Consider the following 14,976-nt stretch of genomic DNA (forward strand, 5'->3'; position numbering starts at 1 on the left):
GGGAAGCAAGGCGCGAGCGGTGACAGCACAACAACAACAACAAAAAAGAGGGCAAGAAATAATAGAACAAGATGCGAAATGCGAAGAAAAGATGTTCCGTACAAGAGAAGAGAAGAAGAAGAGGGGGGGAGTCACAGAGACTCAGAGAGTGAAAGATGAGGCTGCAATTCTTCAGCCAGCCCGAAAGAGAAGCGCCTGAAAAGACGAAGAACGAAACAAAACGCCGATGATGCCCGATCACAGCTCAGATCCAGCAGATCAAGCGCCGGCGATGCTGGTTTTGAAACACGGCGCCTAAAGGCTGTGCCGCCATGAGCTTTTGCGCGTCTGCCGGGGACAAGAACAGGCGCGCGCAGTCAGGTGACGCGGTGGTACAAGTACGAGTACGAGACACAAGGTACCAGAGTCTACCTTACCTACCTTACTACTAGGTACCTACTAAGGTAGGAATCAATTCGGAGGGCACAAGAAGTCAATGCCGTCATGAACGAGAACGATTCGAGATAAGCTCGCACGGCTTACGGAGTAGATTTGCTGCTAATACGACTCGGCCAGGTTTAGTTACGTAGGAGGGACAGGGAACCGCCCAGTTGCCGCGGCATTTGCTGGGTGCCATTATGTACTCCATGCTGCTAAATTCTGCGCTATTTGCGGGCTCCCTTCTGCTCGTGGCAACCTTGGAACTCTGGGACTTTGTATGTTCGCCAGGGCTGCAAGTACCTGTCATGCCCAGATGCTTCGTATTATACCATCCATGAATTAGAGTCAAAGGGCCCCGTGCGCAGTCTCCCTCATGTTAGTGGTCTTGCGGCAGTGCAACAGCACAGGCATACGAATCAATCTCCGCCAGAATTCGGCCCATCTTCCACCCAACAGCCTAACAAGCATGTTGCGCGGCATGTAATAGAGAATACCTGCTCGGTACTCGGAACCTGGATCGTCCCAACTACGGCACCACTAACTAAACTCGCCCCAGTTCTTAGCAGCAGCCCCAGCGCCGGCCGGCCTCTCCAGGTCTCTTTTTTGTTTTCCCTCCCTACAGTACGCAAAAGGCACAAGGCCTATAACACCTCAGTACTAGGGATGGATGGATCACTGCACGCCGGCTCAGCTGCAGGCAAGGTCTCACTCAGCTCGTCCCGGGATGTTCTTTTAAGCTCCAGCACGGCCATTGACGCAACTCCTTAGAGGCGTTTGGAGCCCTTTACAGCCCTTCTGGCGCCCTGTCGAGCCGGTTCCAGGTTCGAAAACAAACAAGGTTCAAGGCTCCCTGGCCTGCTCTCTCCACCTGCCCAGGCCTTGGCACAACTCGTGCATTGCATGGCTTTTTACCAGATTCTGCCTCGAAGCGTGTGACCATGGGCTCAGCATCTCTCCAGCCTGTCGACCCACCTCGTGCTTCCACTCTCTCTTCGAGCTTCACACCCATTCATCTCTAGCTGCGACATGCGTCCTGTATGATTGCTCCTCTTCGAGATTCTTCTCCTACTCGCAAACCCGCGTCCTTGTGACGGCTGGCCATCCTCTCCATCTCAGCATATATACCCCGAATCCGTGTTCGCGACTATCCATCGACCCTCACGCACGTTTTTCTTAGCATCCAGCCGGGGGGTGATAGACAGCCATAGAGATTGCGCGTTTCGTTCGATGGCGTCACCTCCGCCAGAACCTGGGTCGAGATTGGCATCCGGCTCTCCCTCCCCAACCTCGGCCTCGGCCTCGGCCTCATCCAGAGCAAACGCATCAGAAGCTCGCCAACGCTCAGTGAGAACAATTCCTCGTAAGGATATGCAAGCAGTCTGCTGTGCCGGCGACTCCGGCCTGAGTGACTGAGTGCTAATCTTCGTCTCTTCGACTCCATACAGCTTGGATTGCCCGTGATGGGCCCCTCACCGAAGAGCAGCTCCGGTTGCTAAATCCTCCTCAGCCTTCTGCAGCACCACAGCGCAATGGCATCCCCCAGCTGCCCCAGCGGCGGATGTCAAAAGATGGATACTCTTGGGAGGAAGACCCCAAGCTGGGCTCTCCCCAAAACGAGCGCGGCCGGATACCACACCTGTTCAAGTATGGACGAGCCTCAGCGCGAGGAAGGAAGTGGGATCATCTTCGATCCGCCGAGCCCGTAATTGTTTCCGCTCAACAGTCGGCCTATGGACAGCCGACCACCTCATGGGCAGATTTCGTACATTCGTCGGCTTGGGGGCGCCCACAGGAGAGCCATACAATCGACATTGAAGCCCTCAATCAACTCCAACCCGGTTACGGCAGACCAGGCGAGATGGCTTTGCACCTACCAGACAACAAGCACGAGCAGCGGCCCAAGGAAGTATTCTCCAAGCGCTTGTGGAACCGCTTCATGCGCAGCTCGCTCGCTCCCTTGCTGTTCCGATTGACTGTGATAATCATGTCCATGATAGCCCTAGGGATTGCCGCAAGGATGTTTGATCTCGAGGACAGGGCGCTTGGCGAGAGCGCTGAGCGAACACAGTCCATCTTTGCCATTGCGGTGGACTCGGTAGCCATTCCTTTCAACGGGTACATGATATGGGATGAGTACACGGGGAAGCCCCTCGGCCTGCGCTCAGCACGTTCGAAAATGTCTCTCATCCTGCTCGATCTATTCTTCATCATATTCAAATCAGCAGGCACCGCTCTGGCCTTTGAGCACGTCGTCTACCACACCTTTGGCGACCACATCGTACGGGGGCTGGCCAAAGCTCTCGCATCCTTTATGCTCCTTGGCCTTCTCGCATGGACCGCAAATCTCTGTGTCAACATCTTCCGGGTGGTAGAGAAGTTGGGGGGTGGCGATGAGCAGCGCATGTGACAGGGTCAGGAATAGGAAAAGCACAAACAGCGTGATTTTAATTTTTAATTTTTAATTTCTTTGAGCGTTTGTCAGGTCAGGAGATACATACGGCATCAATCGGCGGGCTTACGAAACTTTACGATTTGAACGAAGACCATGAATGGTTCCAGCTGTCAGTTTGAAAGGCTAGAGCAGCGCCACGGTACTGTATATATACCTTGAGCGTAGTATTATATATCTATACATGTACATACGAAAACATGAAGGAAGGAAATAAAGAAACAAGGAAAGTAAAAGAAACCACAAGACCCATCTTGTTTAGGCAGCATGAAGCCGAATGCCGTGTGAATCATGATGAGTCTAACTAATGTTGGCGAGCTCCTATTCTGTACACTCGACTGCAAAGGGTCGATAGATCGGGGAGAGCTGCCTGCTGGAAGGTTTAGCAGCTTAGTGCTAGCCTGCCTAGGTACTAAGGTAGCCGCCTAGCCGCAGTTATCACGGGGAGGCAAGTACCTACAGCTGCAGAGAGCAATCCGATTGATCCATTGATGGATTCTTCCAATATGTGCTGCATTATTCACGCTTGGTCTTTGGACAGATGGAAGTCCGGATTGGCCATGCAAAAAGCCGTAGACACCCGACTAGAGCCCTGAATTATAAACACGATGCAGCTGAAATCACTGAAACGCGTCCCATCTGTCATGTTCTGCCACATGGAAGTCTTACTAAGTGTACCAAGTGCATGCGAGAGTACCTGGTAATAAGCCAAAAGGCGGTTGAGCTGGGCAGAAAGCCGCGCTATGCCCCTTGTGGCTGCAGGCCTGCCTTGCCAAGGAGCCTTGCCTCAGCAACTCGAGCTTTGGGTTTGACTGCCTGATCCCTCATCATTACGTCTGTTTGTCGACTCCTCAGCCTCCCTTGGTCTTCCTCTTCACCCTCTCCGACTTTTCTTCTTCTTCTCTCTCTCTTCTTGCATCTCTTCGCAGCGAACCGGCCGAGGGACTCCTACTCTCCTCCCTCCCCCATTTGCTCGCGTCGAGCTTCAACTGGCCGGTGGTTTTGCTTCTAATCGAGCGACCCACTGCCCGTCCGGCTGGTGCGTGAGCATCACCGCTGACCTCCGCTGCCTGAGCTGAAAGGCTCTCTCCAAGGCTTCCTGCAACGCCGGTGCAACGCATCAACCACGGCGTCTCCCTCGGTCCTCGCCGACGCAGCTCTCGTCCGCCTCTTCCGCCGCCGTAATCCCGAGCCAGCAGAGGCGATCCGGCCGCTGCGTGCATCGTCGGCCAATCCACCCACGCGAGCCGCAGGAGCATCACGCTTCACCCCGCCTTGCCGCTTCTCGACAGGGCTCGATCCACACGCTCCATGATGGTGGCCAGAATGGGAATGCCTGCGGTTCCAAACCGCGAGGACATCAAAGCAACGTGAGTCGTCGCCCCCCCGGTGCAATCATGGCACCGTCGCCGGCGTGACATGACATTAACTGGTCCCTGCAGATGGAAGTACCTGGAGGATGGCATCACCCGCATCATGAACGACCTCGAACAGGGCATGGATATGCAGATGTACATGGGAGTCTACACGTATGTTGTGTCTTTTCCCGTCCTCACACGTCCACGCCCGAATGCTCACACGGTCACAGCGCCGTCCACAACTTCTGTACCTCGCAGAAAGCCGTTGGCCTCAGTGGCCCAACCATGACCACGAGTCATCGCGGAGGTTCGTTTGACATTTGCATCTCTCCCCTCACCAAATCAAACGCTCGCTAACTCATATCCCGCTCTTGTCGGTTAAACAGCTCACTTGTTGGGTGAAGATCTCTACAACCACTTGATTAAATACCTCCAGCGTCATTTAGCGGACCTCGTCCAGGCATCCAAATCCCACACAGACGAGGCCTTGCTAGCCTACTACATCAAAGAATGGAATCGATACACCGTCGCTGCCAAATACATTCATCACCTGTTTCAGTATCTTAATAGGCACTGGGTCAAGCGAGAAATCGACGAAGGCAAGAAGAACATCTACGATGTCTATACTCTACACCTTGTCCAATGGCGCAAAGTGCTGTTCGAGCAGGTCTCGGAAAAGGTCATGGACGCCGTTCTAAAGCTTGTTGAAAAACAGAGAAACGGCGAGACCATCGAGTACGGCCAAATCAAACAGGTCGTCGACTCGTTTGTGTCCCTTGGCCTCGACGAAGCCGATCCATCCAAGTCGACGCTGGACGTGTATAGATATCATTTTGAGCGCCCCTTCTTGGCAGCGACCAAGGAATTCTACCAGGCCGAGTCCAAACAGTTTGTCGCGGAAAACACTGTCGTCGAGTATATGAAAAAGGCGGAGGCGCGACTAGCAGAAGAAGAAGAGCGCGTCAACATGTACCTGCACCAGGACATTGCGCTCCCTCTCAAGAGATGCTGCAACCAGGCTCTTATTGCCGATCATTCCTTGTCTCTAAGAGAAGAATTCCAGGTCCTCCTGGATAACGATCGTGAGGAGGACATGGCCAGAATGTACAATCTTCTATCTCGCATCCCCGACGGTCTAGATCCGTTGCGCACCAGATTCGAAACCCATGTCCGGAAAGCCGGCTTGGCCGCCGTCCAAAAAGTCCAGTCGTCTGAGGGCGACAAGCTGGAGCCCAAGGTCTACGTCGACGCCTTACTAGAGATACACACCCAGTACCAGGGCTTGGTGAAGAGAGCCTTTACCGATGAACCCGAATTCACGCGGTCTTTGGACAACGCCTGCCGCGAGTTTGTCAACCGAAACGAAGTGTGCAAGTCCGGGTCCAACAAGTCACCCGAGCTGTTGGCCAAGTACACAGACGTCCTCTTGCGCAAGAGCACCACGAGCATCGAGGAGGCCGATCTGGAGAGAACCCTGTCTCAGATCATGACCGTCTTCAAATACATCGAGGACAAGGACGTTTTCCAAAAGTTCTACTCCCGCATGTTGGCCAGGAGATTGGTGCATAGCAACTCGTCCTCGGACGATGCTGAGACTAGCATGATTAGCAAGCTAAAGGAAGCCTGTGGGTTTGAATACACCAACAAGCTGCAGCGCATGTTCCAAGATATGCAGATCTCAAAGGATCTTAACAAGGAGTTCCGGGATCACTTAGAGACTGTCGGTAATGCCAAGGCTGTCGATTCCACGTTTTCCATCCTGGGCACGGGTTTCTGGCCATTGACACCACCAAGCACCCATTTCGACCCGCCCCCGGAGATTTCCGCCGAGATTGAGCGATTCGTCCGATTCTACAAGCACAAGCATGATGGCCGCAAGCTCACCTGGCTGTGGCACCTGTGCAAGGGCGAGATCAAGGCCGGCTATTGCAAGAACAGCAAGACGCCCTACACTTTCCAGGTTTCAATCTACCAAATGTCCATCCTCCTCTTGTTCAACGAGAAGGATAGCTACTCCTACGATGACATCTCCAGCGCCACCCAGCTGAGCTCCGAGGTGCTCGACCAAGCCCTGGCCGTAATTCTCAAGGCAAAGGTGCTGCTGATGGATGGCGGCGATAAGCCCGGACCGGGCAAGACTTTCCGCCTCAACTACGATTTCAAGAGCAAGAAGATCAGGGTCAACCTCAACCTCGGCGGTGTCAAGGAGGCGAAGCAGGAGGAAGTCGAGACGAACAAGACCATAGAAGAGGACCGCAAGCTGGTGTTGCAGGTATGATTTGAATCCACACCCGAGTCCCAAAGAACCAACAGCCGTAGCGATGCTAACATTTCATCCCACAGTCCGCAATTGTTCGTATTATGAAGGCGCGAAAGAAGATGAAGCACACGCAGCTTGTGAGCGAGACCATTAACCAGATCCGCTCTCGGTTCGTCCCCAAGGTTGGCGACATTAAAAAGTGCATAGAAATTCTCCTGGACAAGGAGTATCTGGAGCGTCTGGACGATGATGAATTGGGCTACTTAGCATAAAATATTTCTTCTTTAACCTCCGGTAGAATTCACGGAGCTTGTCAACGATTATTCCTCTTTCCCCCCCCCTTTCCCCCTCGATACAGGCATGTCTATCCACACCTTTTTTCATCACTCAGTCGGTCATTCATGCGTAGATTTAGGTCATATTGGGAATGGGATCAGCTGGAGTGGGCATGGTTGGTTGGGTTGCTTTTTGTTTTTGTTTTTGTGTTTCTTTTTTATTTTTTTTTTCCTTTGAAAACTCTTTGCTTACATGCTTGATTTTTTTCATAATTGGCGAATCATGCCCTAGCTAAACAGAGCATTATGCGGCCCCCAGCAGATTTCTAAGCATACACGACTTTGTTTGACGAACCGAAATGCCTCTCCTGACTGTGCGAGGTTTTCCATGTGTTTTTTGACGTGTCTTGCTCTTCTTCTTCCTTTTTTATGGTTGTTGTTTGTGGGGGGCTTTGGGTTCTTGGGGGTACATCATTTTGCGTGGTGGGATTGCTGTGTTTTTGGGGAGGACTTGGAAAGGGGTAGGATGGGCAGTCAAAATAAACGGATGTGAGTATTCCCATCGTGAAGCGTAAACTCAACAAGGTAGGCAAGGATCAAGTATTCAATAAACTGTCAAAAATCATCAAAACAGAAAAAAAAAAAAAGAAGGAGCTAAATATATGCATCAAATGGTTTTATATAAAAAACTTTCAAATCCCATTCTCTCCTTTTGTTTCCAAAAAAAAAAAGTCATCAAGTCCCATTACCGCCTACAAAGCAAATAAGCCTCCCTTGTGGTTTCTTCATCTTTTGATTTTGACATTGCTTCGTACCTTGTGCGTGTTGTGTGCGTCTTCTCCTCGATCTTTGTGTTTTTCTTATTTTCCTGGCGCAGCACATCTTGATTTTCCATCCATTTGCTCGCCAATGTCCTGTTTCCCTTGAATCATTTGCATCCCATGTACATCTCCATCTTTGCGTCTCTATTTGTCCAAAGTCATGATTTCTCTTCAAAACTCTCATGTATGTAAAAAATAATCTGGATACCACTCAATCAGCTCTTTTGGTCCCGCCATTGCCAACCAGCGTCTCCTCGTGAAACCCATCGTCAAACTCCCTCGGATACTGCGTCAAGGGAGCCGAGGCGTCGGCGCCCGAGGACCCCGTGCCAGGCCGATCGCTATCCGCCGCCGAAAGAATGCTCTCGCTAAAGCTGCCCTGCGTCATGGGCCGGTACGCCTCGGTCGAGTTGCCGCGCGAAGCCAGCATGCTGACGAACTGGTAGTCCTTCTCGATGGGGCTCGTCGGCATCGACGCCGTCTCGTCGGCCTTCTTCTTGCCCCAGCCCGCGCCCCATCCGCCGTTCTTGCGCTTCTCGCCGGCCCAAGACGCCCAGCTTGCCATGTAGGAGCTGGCTCTGCTGCTTACCGTCTCTTGCGGTTTGTTCGCGTCCCCGTTCATGCCGTTGATGCTGTTTCTTTTGCTGCCGTTGCCTTCGGTAAGTCGGGCGGTTTCTTCAGTACGACGGCGCTGTGCCTCGCGCATCTGCTCCATGTCGTTGTACAGCCTGTTGAGCATCGTCGACGCCTTCTCCCGCCCAGCGGCAAAGTTGCGCCCGAGGATGTCACGGCCCTGGGCAAAGCGTTCGTCGAGATGAAGCTCCTTCACCTGCTCGGCTATGCGTCTCTGGACGTCCTCGATGGAGAGGCCGCCAGCCATGGGGTGCCTTGGCTCGGAGACGGCAAAGAGGTTCGTGTCGGTGTGTGAGTCCCACATGCGGTAGTTTTCAGTTCGCGCCCACGCCTCAATCCAATCAAGGCCAAAGTCAACGGCGGGGTCGCTCTCGGATATGTTGCGGCCGGCGTTGGCACTGCTGACGAGATAGTTGTGGAACTTGACGGAGGATATCAGGCCAATGATGTAGCCTTCAAACTGGGCTCTAATGTACTCTTCGCTTCCCACGTATTTCATCGTCTTTGGCGTGCTGGGATTGGACTCGTCCCAGGTATCGTTGACCTCCTGGGTCAAGAAGTCGATCCATCTCCTGTCCGCCGCAGTCAAAGACAATGCCTGCCTCAGAGAAGGCGACGTGATGTTGATGGTGTTGTCATCGAGGTTTATAATGATGTCGCTGTAACGGTCCTTTTGTTGGAGAAGTAGGGAGTTGGTGCTGCCGACGAGGTAGGATTTTGTGCCGACATCGGCCAGCAGGTCGAGCTGCTGTAACGGAGTATAAGGGCCAAATATGCTTCCCTAGAGTTGGGTTTTCATGTAAGAAACGGTATTCTTTGGGCAGGGTACAAGTTTGGCACATACTTTACCAAAGATCTGCAGCGGGAGGCCCATGTAGGTCAGAAGCGAGTTGCGATTGCTACTCTGCAAACTCGTCGGCTGTGCGAGTTTCTTTTCGTGGCTGTTCAGCTCGGGATCTGCGCAATCTTGGAGGTTACGAATGAGTCCGGGTATCAGTGAAATGAGAGAAAATTGGACCATGCATAACCGATCGCATCGTGAGCCGAAGAAGAGCATCTGGATTGGCCATTAGCGAGTTTGGTCTTGCACAGCAAAGCGCAAACGCCATTCTCTTGGATGGGCCCGTAGAGAGTAGTCACCAACCTTGGGCTGAAGAAGACAGCATTTGAGCAGCACCAGGGCCTGCCATTTGAACTCGTGAATTAGCTCGCGCAGACTCATGCCCAAGTACTGATCCCGCTGCGCCTCTTCTTGCAAAAGGCCTCGACGCTTTTCATCTGCGAGACTGTCCTGGAAGCCTCGCAGGATATCAACGTCTGTAAACTCGCGCTGGGCAAACCATGCTTGGGTGACTATGCTGAGACGCTGCCTCAGCATGCCAAAGAACTGGGGGCTGTCTGCGATGACGACAACCGCTTTCTGCACGGTTGAGCGAGTAACATCGGCAGGCCGGTTGATGAGCTGCGTGGAATCGAGCTGGCGAGTGCATGATATGCCGAACAGAGACGTTGCAGGTCCGTCGTCGGTCTCGGGCCGCAGCAGGGTAAAGTAGGAAAAGTCCTCCTCAGACCTAATCAACAACAACCAAGTCAGCGAGCAGCCCTCCAGCTACGATACAAGGAGAAACGTACGCATGCGCTCCGTCACTCAGAGCCATGAACGGCAGCAAAGTCCATCCATACTTGGCGGCCGGGTCAATGCCCTCGTCGGCTCCAAACCAGCTCTCGACCTCGGGACCCCGCGCATGATGGAAGCCAACAACCGTCACCAACGGCGTAAAGCCAGACACAAACGGGGTGGTGGGTATCGTCGGGGTAATTGGCGACAAGACGCTCTTGAGTTCGAGCCCATTGGGCGGGACCTTGATTCTCTCGGTGGTCATGGTTCAGCTCCCCCGTGGGATGTCCAAGATTTGCTGCAGCTCGGCGCCGCTACAGCGATGCCATGCGCTTCCAGGAAGCTTCAGTCACCGACTCCGGGGGCGCAGCTCGCGGGCGTCGTTGGAGTTCGGAGGGGGATTCGGCCGTTCTGTCGAAGCTGCGTTGCTCTGCTTGGATCTGGTTCGGGTTCGAGCGGTGGGCGGGCAGGCAAAATCGGGCACAGCACAGGCAAGTCGGTGTGGCGAAAAGGCGGGATTCCAAGATTGACACAGGCTGGAGTCGTTGCCAGTAAGCCGATCGCAACTTCAGACTGGCTTCGGCTATTGCTCTGTGACGTGATGGGAAGCCTGGTGCAAAAGGGACAGGATCAATTCGGGGGGAGACGCAAATGGTCGCGCGTCCGGTCTTTGCTGCAAGGTGAATTGGCAATGGCGGGGGATCCCTGACAGGCCTCAAGAGCACGGACAAGGGTGGAGGAGGAGACGATGGGCTGGGCCTGATGCTGAGAATCAGCGTCAATTGCGCTCGGCTCGGTGAAGATGCGGGATCTCAGAGGAGGCGAGGGCCTCTATATGCCTCTGTAGGAGCAGGCAGCCTCTAGAGCAGGAGAGGCGAGTGGCTGGTGACGGGCCGCAGAAGTAAGTTGAAGTTTATTGTTCAAACTGATGTGCTGTTGGTGAGACTGATTGGAACCTTGAAGTGCTGACTGACTCTGGTAGGGCCCGCCACGCAAAGCTGGTACGGTCCACTAACAGAGATACATGGAGACGCCACGCCAACCGAACTGCCGTCGACGTTAGTAGGGTAGGTGGATGCACATGTCAAAGTGCAAGCAAGCTTGGAGACTCGACTCGACTCTTCTTCAACCGCCAAAAATCAACATTGCCTTGCGTCTGGTTCTATGCATTACGTAGGTACAGCTGCATCAAGGCATGTGACGATGGCGTTCCATTGTAAACACTGGCCAAGTTATATCTTGTGCCGGTGCTCGAGAAAACCATCCCCGATCCATCTCGGAGCGAAAAGAGGCATCACCACAACACATGGACAAAATAATAATGAACAAATGAAACAAACTACACCACACCACACCACACGCACATCCGCGCACAAAAACACAAAAATCCCATCTTACAGGCCGACAGGATTCCACGTCAACAGCGGCCTGCCATCCCAAGGCCTTCTTTTTCCTGCACGATCTCTCTTGGCTGCAGCCCATGCAGGGATGCGCCAGCGAATGGCAGACCCGGATGCTGGTCTGCCAGCGTGTCTTGCATTGCATTTGCGAGCATGTCCGCCTCTTTTCTCCTTCTTTGCCCTTCCTCGAGTTTCTCTTTTCACCTCTTTCTCTTTTCTGCTTCCTTTCCCTTTTGCCACTATCGATATGTCATGCTGAAGCCGAGCATCAGGGCTGATTTGCCGCGTGATATCATGGGATATGAGGCATCGTCATGTGGAGCCTTTTGTCGTACATACAGGAGTGACATCAAGAGAGGGTACATGGACTCAGCTAGACCGCACATTGGGCTGCATGTCTCCGAAGCCTTCCTACTGTATCTGCTCTGCTGCATTAGAAAATCAAATGTAGAAAAAAGAGAAGAAGAAAAAAATACCCTAGCCCTGCTCAAGGTCCCAATTCCCCCCGTCCCGTCCCGACATCGCGGATTCGATCACGCAACCAAAACGAGCCAGATGCATGTTAGTAATGTTATCTTTTTGGCCGCCGGGAATGTAGGTAGCCGTAAACCTACCCAGAGACGCCTACATGAGAGATGAGACGTAATGTAGGAGAAGACAAGTCACTCGATTCATCATTTCGGCGGGATGCGTCACACGTGTAACCCAAGAATGTCCTCTTCTCATGGCGATGATGTAACCCAGTCACCTCGTGGTCTCTTTACGTCCAATCTTGTTGAAACAATCAGCCGAATGGCTACTCCGTACATACACCGAAATGGAAAAGGCCGCAGCGGTATCATGGATGTAACGTGCAACACCATCTCATCTCATTCGTGGAATACAAGACAGACCGCGATCCTCTAGTTTGCTGTCCAGAAGCATATTTTACCAACTACATATAGTCTCATCTGATAACAGGGTAGTAGTAGGTACTAGATAGCTTGAAGCTTGAGGCAAAAGTGTGAACATCTACAACTGTACCTCGGACGGAGTAAGAAGGAAAAAACATAACCGCTGTGGTGATGTACCCAATACCTACCTTGGTCGACCACATCAGCAATTGGAATCGTATCCGGGCATTAGTACTCGTACTTTAATGAAAAGCAAAATATCTTCCCGCATAAGCTAAAGCTAAAACCCCGACGGTCCGCAAAGATTTGAAACAAAAAAAGGGCAGACAGGGCACTCGGGGGACAAACATGGCTCCCTATTGCTGATGAAACCTGCACCCAGCCGTGAACAAAATGAACAGGGGTCCCGGAAAGAGACAAAAAAAGAGTGAGCACAAGATGCCGGAACAAGCGGATGGATTCCGCATTGCTGTCCCGGTATGACAAGAGAGAAACACTGGAGCAAATCTTGCTATGAATAGCCTCCGAGGGAAATGGGGATACGGAATATTATCCGGTGTCCGTGCTCGATATGCCAGGGCGGCTCTGTAGAATCGCGTTTGCCGGCATCATGACTACTATGGCAGTGTCAATTTCGACGGGACTTTAAAATCAGTTCTTTGCATACGAGTAGGAGAACCATTGCCCCAACCACGAGCAAGCAAGCAGGGGACAAAAAAACTAGGACCGAGAGGATTACAGACACCCACGCGTTAAGTCATACGCCTGTTCCTTAAGGATCTGCTACTATAATCATATCTTCTTTAATAAATACTATCTATCATACTTATATAGCAAACTTTGGGTGCTAGCTGAACAATAGGCATTCCATTACGGAGTACAAAAGCATCACTTGATGAACTGATTGGGTGTTGACATTGATGAATGTACGAGCATGCACGACTCCCAGGAAGCTGTTGACAACTTGGAATAAGGCTGCGAGAGGCATCCTGGCACGTGGGAATCATAAGTAGGAAAGTGGAGGGAAATCCCGAGGAACAAGTTTCCCATCATGCACGATGAACCGTGCGGCGCAGGGACAAACCCCTAAAGCTAGCTGGAAATCGTTGGGAACCAAACCTCAACAGCTCTCTGTGGGAGAATAGAGTATGACTTGAACCCTAGGTGTGATTTGCAGCGCCAAACTCACCGAGTTCCCGATTTGCCATGGCTCGCCTCCGTTAACCGACGAGCGACATCCAGGACTCCATACACCAGTACGAGTAGCATGTACATATGTACGTAGCGCCAACACTAATAAGGGGGCTCCGTCTCTATCCGCTGTACTCATTGTCATGCATGTTCGTTAATGAGTCGCCGTTGTGCTATTTAATTTCGAGGGCCAAGCGCTTCTATTCCGCGGTGATACTGGCCTCAACTACGGGTCGCCGGAGGCCAGAGGAGCAAACTGCCGCTAGACGAGAGTCCAGGTCTCCTTGGCTTTGTCGGCTGCATGTTTGCGACATGCCAACATGGAGGGTCTGCGGGCAGGCAGGGATAATCTGAGACTGTTAGTTCCAGTTGGTAAACGCCTCTTGGACGGAGCCGAGCGGCAATTCTGGAACGCTTCCACGCTCTCGCACGGCGTGGCCCCCAGTCAAGCCAAAGGGTGGCTTTGATGCGGGATTTGCCTGTGGATGTGATGAGGCGGCGCTGTGCCTCCAAGCATCCCCACAGGCTGCGACCAAAAAGACATCAAGCCATTGGGGGGGGGGGGGGGGGGGGTGCAAGCATCCTCGACGGGCGCCTCGTTTTCTGGTGTCGTCTCCAGGGGGCGAGCTTCTGCCAGGCGAATTGGCTCTTCCAGAGCAAGGCTGAGATGGCCCATTCGACGGGCAGCCTGAGTCCTTCACACGCCATTGGCCCATCTTTGGCCAGATAAAAACACACCACTCGGTCCAAGGCAAGACGAGCTATCGAAAGGGCCGTCACATCGAACGGATTGGCCCATATCGAATCTGGTTGGGTGAAAATGGCTGATTGGAACAAGACTGTGATGGCGAAGACATCACCACGTGCGTTCCCTGTCGGGAGCTGGATCCAGGGGGGTGCTCCCCTGAGGTTTGCTTGCGCCCAAGACAAGCCACCGAATTCGATCCAGCAGCGTCGTACCGCGGACGAATTGCAGCCAAAGGCGCCGTTCATTGGTGACGACGATCGGCGGCGGACTGACTGTTGCAACTCCTTGCTCAGACTAGGTAGTAATAAGAATTACTTGCTCAGGGCCCCGTCCCTGTAAAAAGTATGAGGCGATGTCGTAGGTAAGCTGCTAAAAGCTGCCCGGCGGGCGCCGACTAGGGGGGGAGGCGGGGAGCCATGTCGAGAAATTGTGTAGGCATTGACTCGAAGATCGCCATCTAAACGGATCAAATCTTGGGGCTGGCCGCGAGGGGTTTTGAAGAAGTAAGCACGGTCCGAAGTACGAGACTACGTGCCTTGCAAAGGTCGAAAAGACACCAATTGGCCATGATGGATGGATTCCAGGGTTTGAGAGTGGTGAGGCTGGAGTACATGTAATCTTGTCTCCGAACGGACCAGGGTCTTTTTTTTTTCTTTTTTCTTTTCTTTCTGTTTTTCACAACGACGATTATCACCTAGCATTAAAATGGAGCCCCTTTGTGATCCGAAATGAAAGCCAATATGCTAAGCTTTTTCTTCTTCTCTTGCGGTCAACGGGAAGCGGCAACACCAAGCACGAGTACCTAGCATGTGAACGAGTGCTAGGAAAGGTGTATAAGATGGAGCCCTCAGCCCTGTGCGCTTGTACGCTGTATCGTACGAGTTCCAGGTATCAAATTATAATTTCCATG

The 14,976-nt window shown here is 52.6% G+C and overlaps 4 protein-coding genes across 4 annotated transcripts; 2 read left to right on the plus strand and 2 right to left on the minus strand.

The window, feature by feature from the left end:
* Positions 1 to 1,647: 1,647 nt before the first annotated feature.
* Triagg1_2338 (uncharacterized protein) lies at positions 1,648 to 2,827 on the plus strand (the record flags this gene model as incomplete). The annotated part of the gene is made up of 2 exons (XM_062896508.1): positions 1,648 to 1,780; positions 1,866 to 2,827. 2 exons carry the CDS (start codon positions 1,648 to 1,650, stop codon positions 2,825 to 2,827), a joined length of 1,095 nt encoding a protein of 364 aa, XP_062758550.1.
* Positions 2,828 to 4,183: 1,356 nt separating this feature from the next.
* Triagg1_2339 (uncharacterized protein) lies at positions 4,184 to 6,759 on the plus strand (the record flags this gene model as incomplete). The annotated part of the gene is made up of 5 exons (XM_062896510.1): positions 4,184 to 4,239; positions 4,312 to 4,398; positions 4,458 to 4,534; positions 4,614 to 6,499; positions 6,571 to 6,759. The coding sequence occupies 5 exons, from the start codon at positions 4,184 to 4,186 to the stop codon at positions 6,757 to 6,759; spliced, it is 2,295 nt and encodes a 764-aa protein (XP_062758551.1).
* Positions 6,760 to 7,794: 1,035 nt separating this feature from the next.
* Positions 7,795 to 10,099, minus strand: Triagg1_2340 (uncharacterized protein; the record flags this gene model as incomplete). The annotated part of the gene is made up of 4 exons (XM_062896511.1): positions 7,795 to 8,997; positions 9,061 to 9,273; positions 9,361 to 9,787; positions 9,849 to 10,099. 4 exons carry the CDS (start codon positions 10,097 to 10,099, stop codon positions 7,795 to 7,797), a joined length of 2,094 nt encoding a protein of 697 aa, XP_062758552.1.
* A 3,664-nt stretch (positions 10,100 to 13,763) lies between these two features.
* On the minus strand, positions 13,764 to 14,311 carry Triagg1_2341 (uncharacterized protein; the record flags this gene model as incomplete). Its single annotated transcript, XM_062896512.1, has 2 exons — positions 13,764 to 14,006; positions 14,057 to 14,311. The coding sequence occupies 2 exons, from the start codon at positions 14,309 to 14,311 to the stop codon at positions 13,764 to 13,766; spliced, it is 498 nt and encodes a 165-aa protein (XP_062758553.1).
* Positions 14,312 to 14,976: the final 665 nt, after the last annotated feature.

Source organism: Trichoderma aggressivum (assembly GCF_033847375.1).
Source record: "Trichoderma aggressivum f. europaeum strain CBS 100526 chromosome Unknown scaffold_006, whole genome shotgun sequence".
NCBI lineage: Eukaryota > Fungi > Ascomycota > Sordariomycetes > Hypocreales > Hypocreaceae > Trichoderma > Trichoderma aggressivum.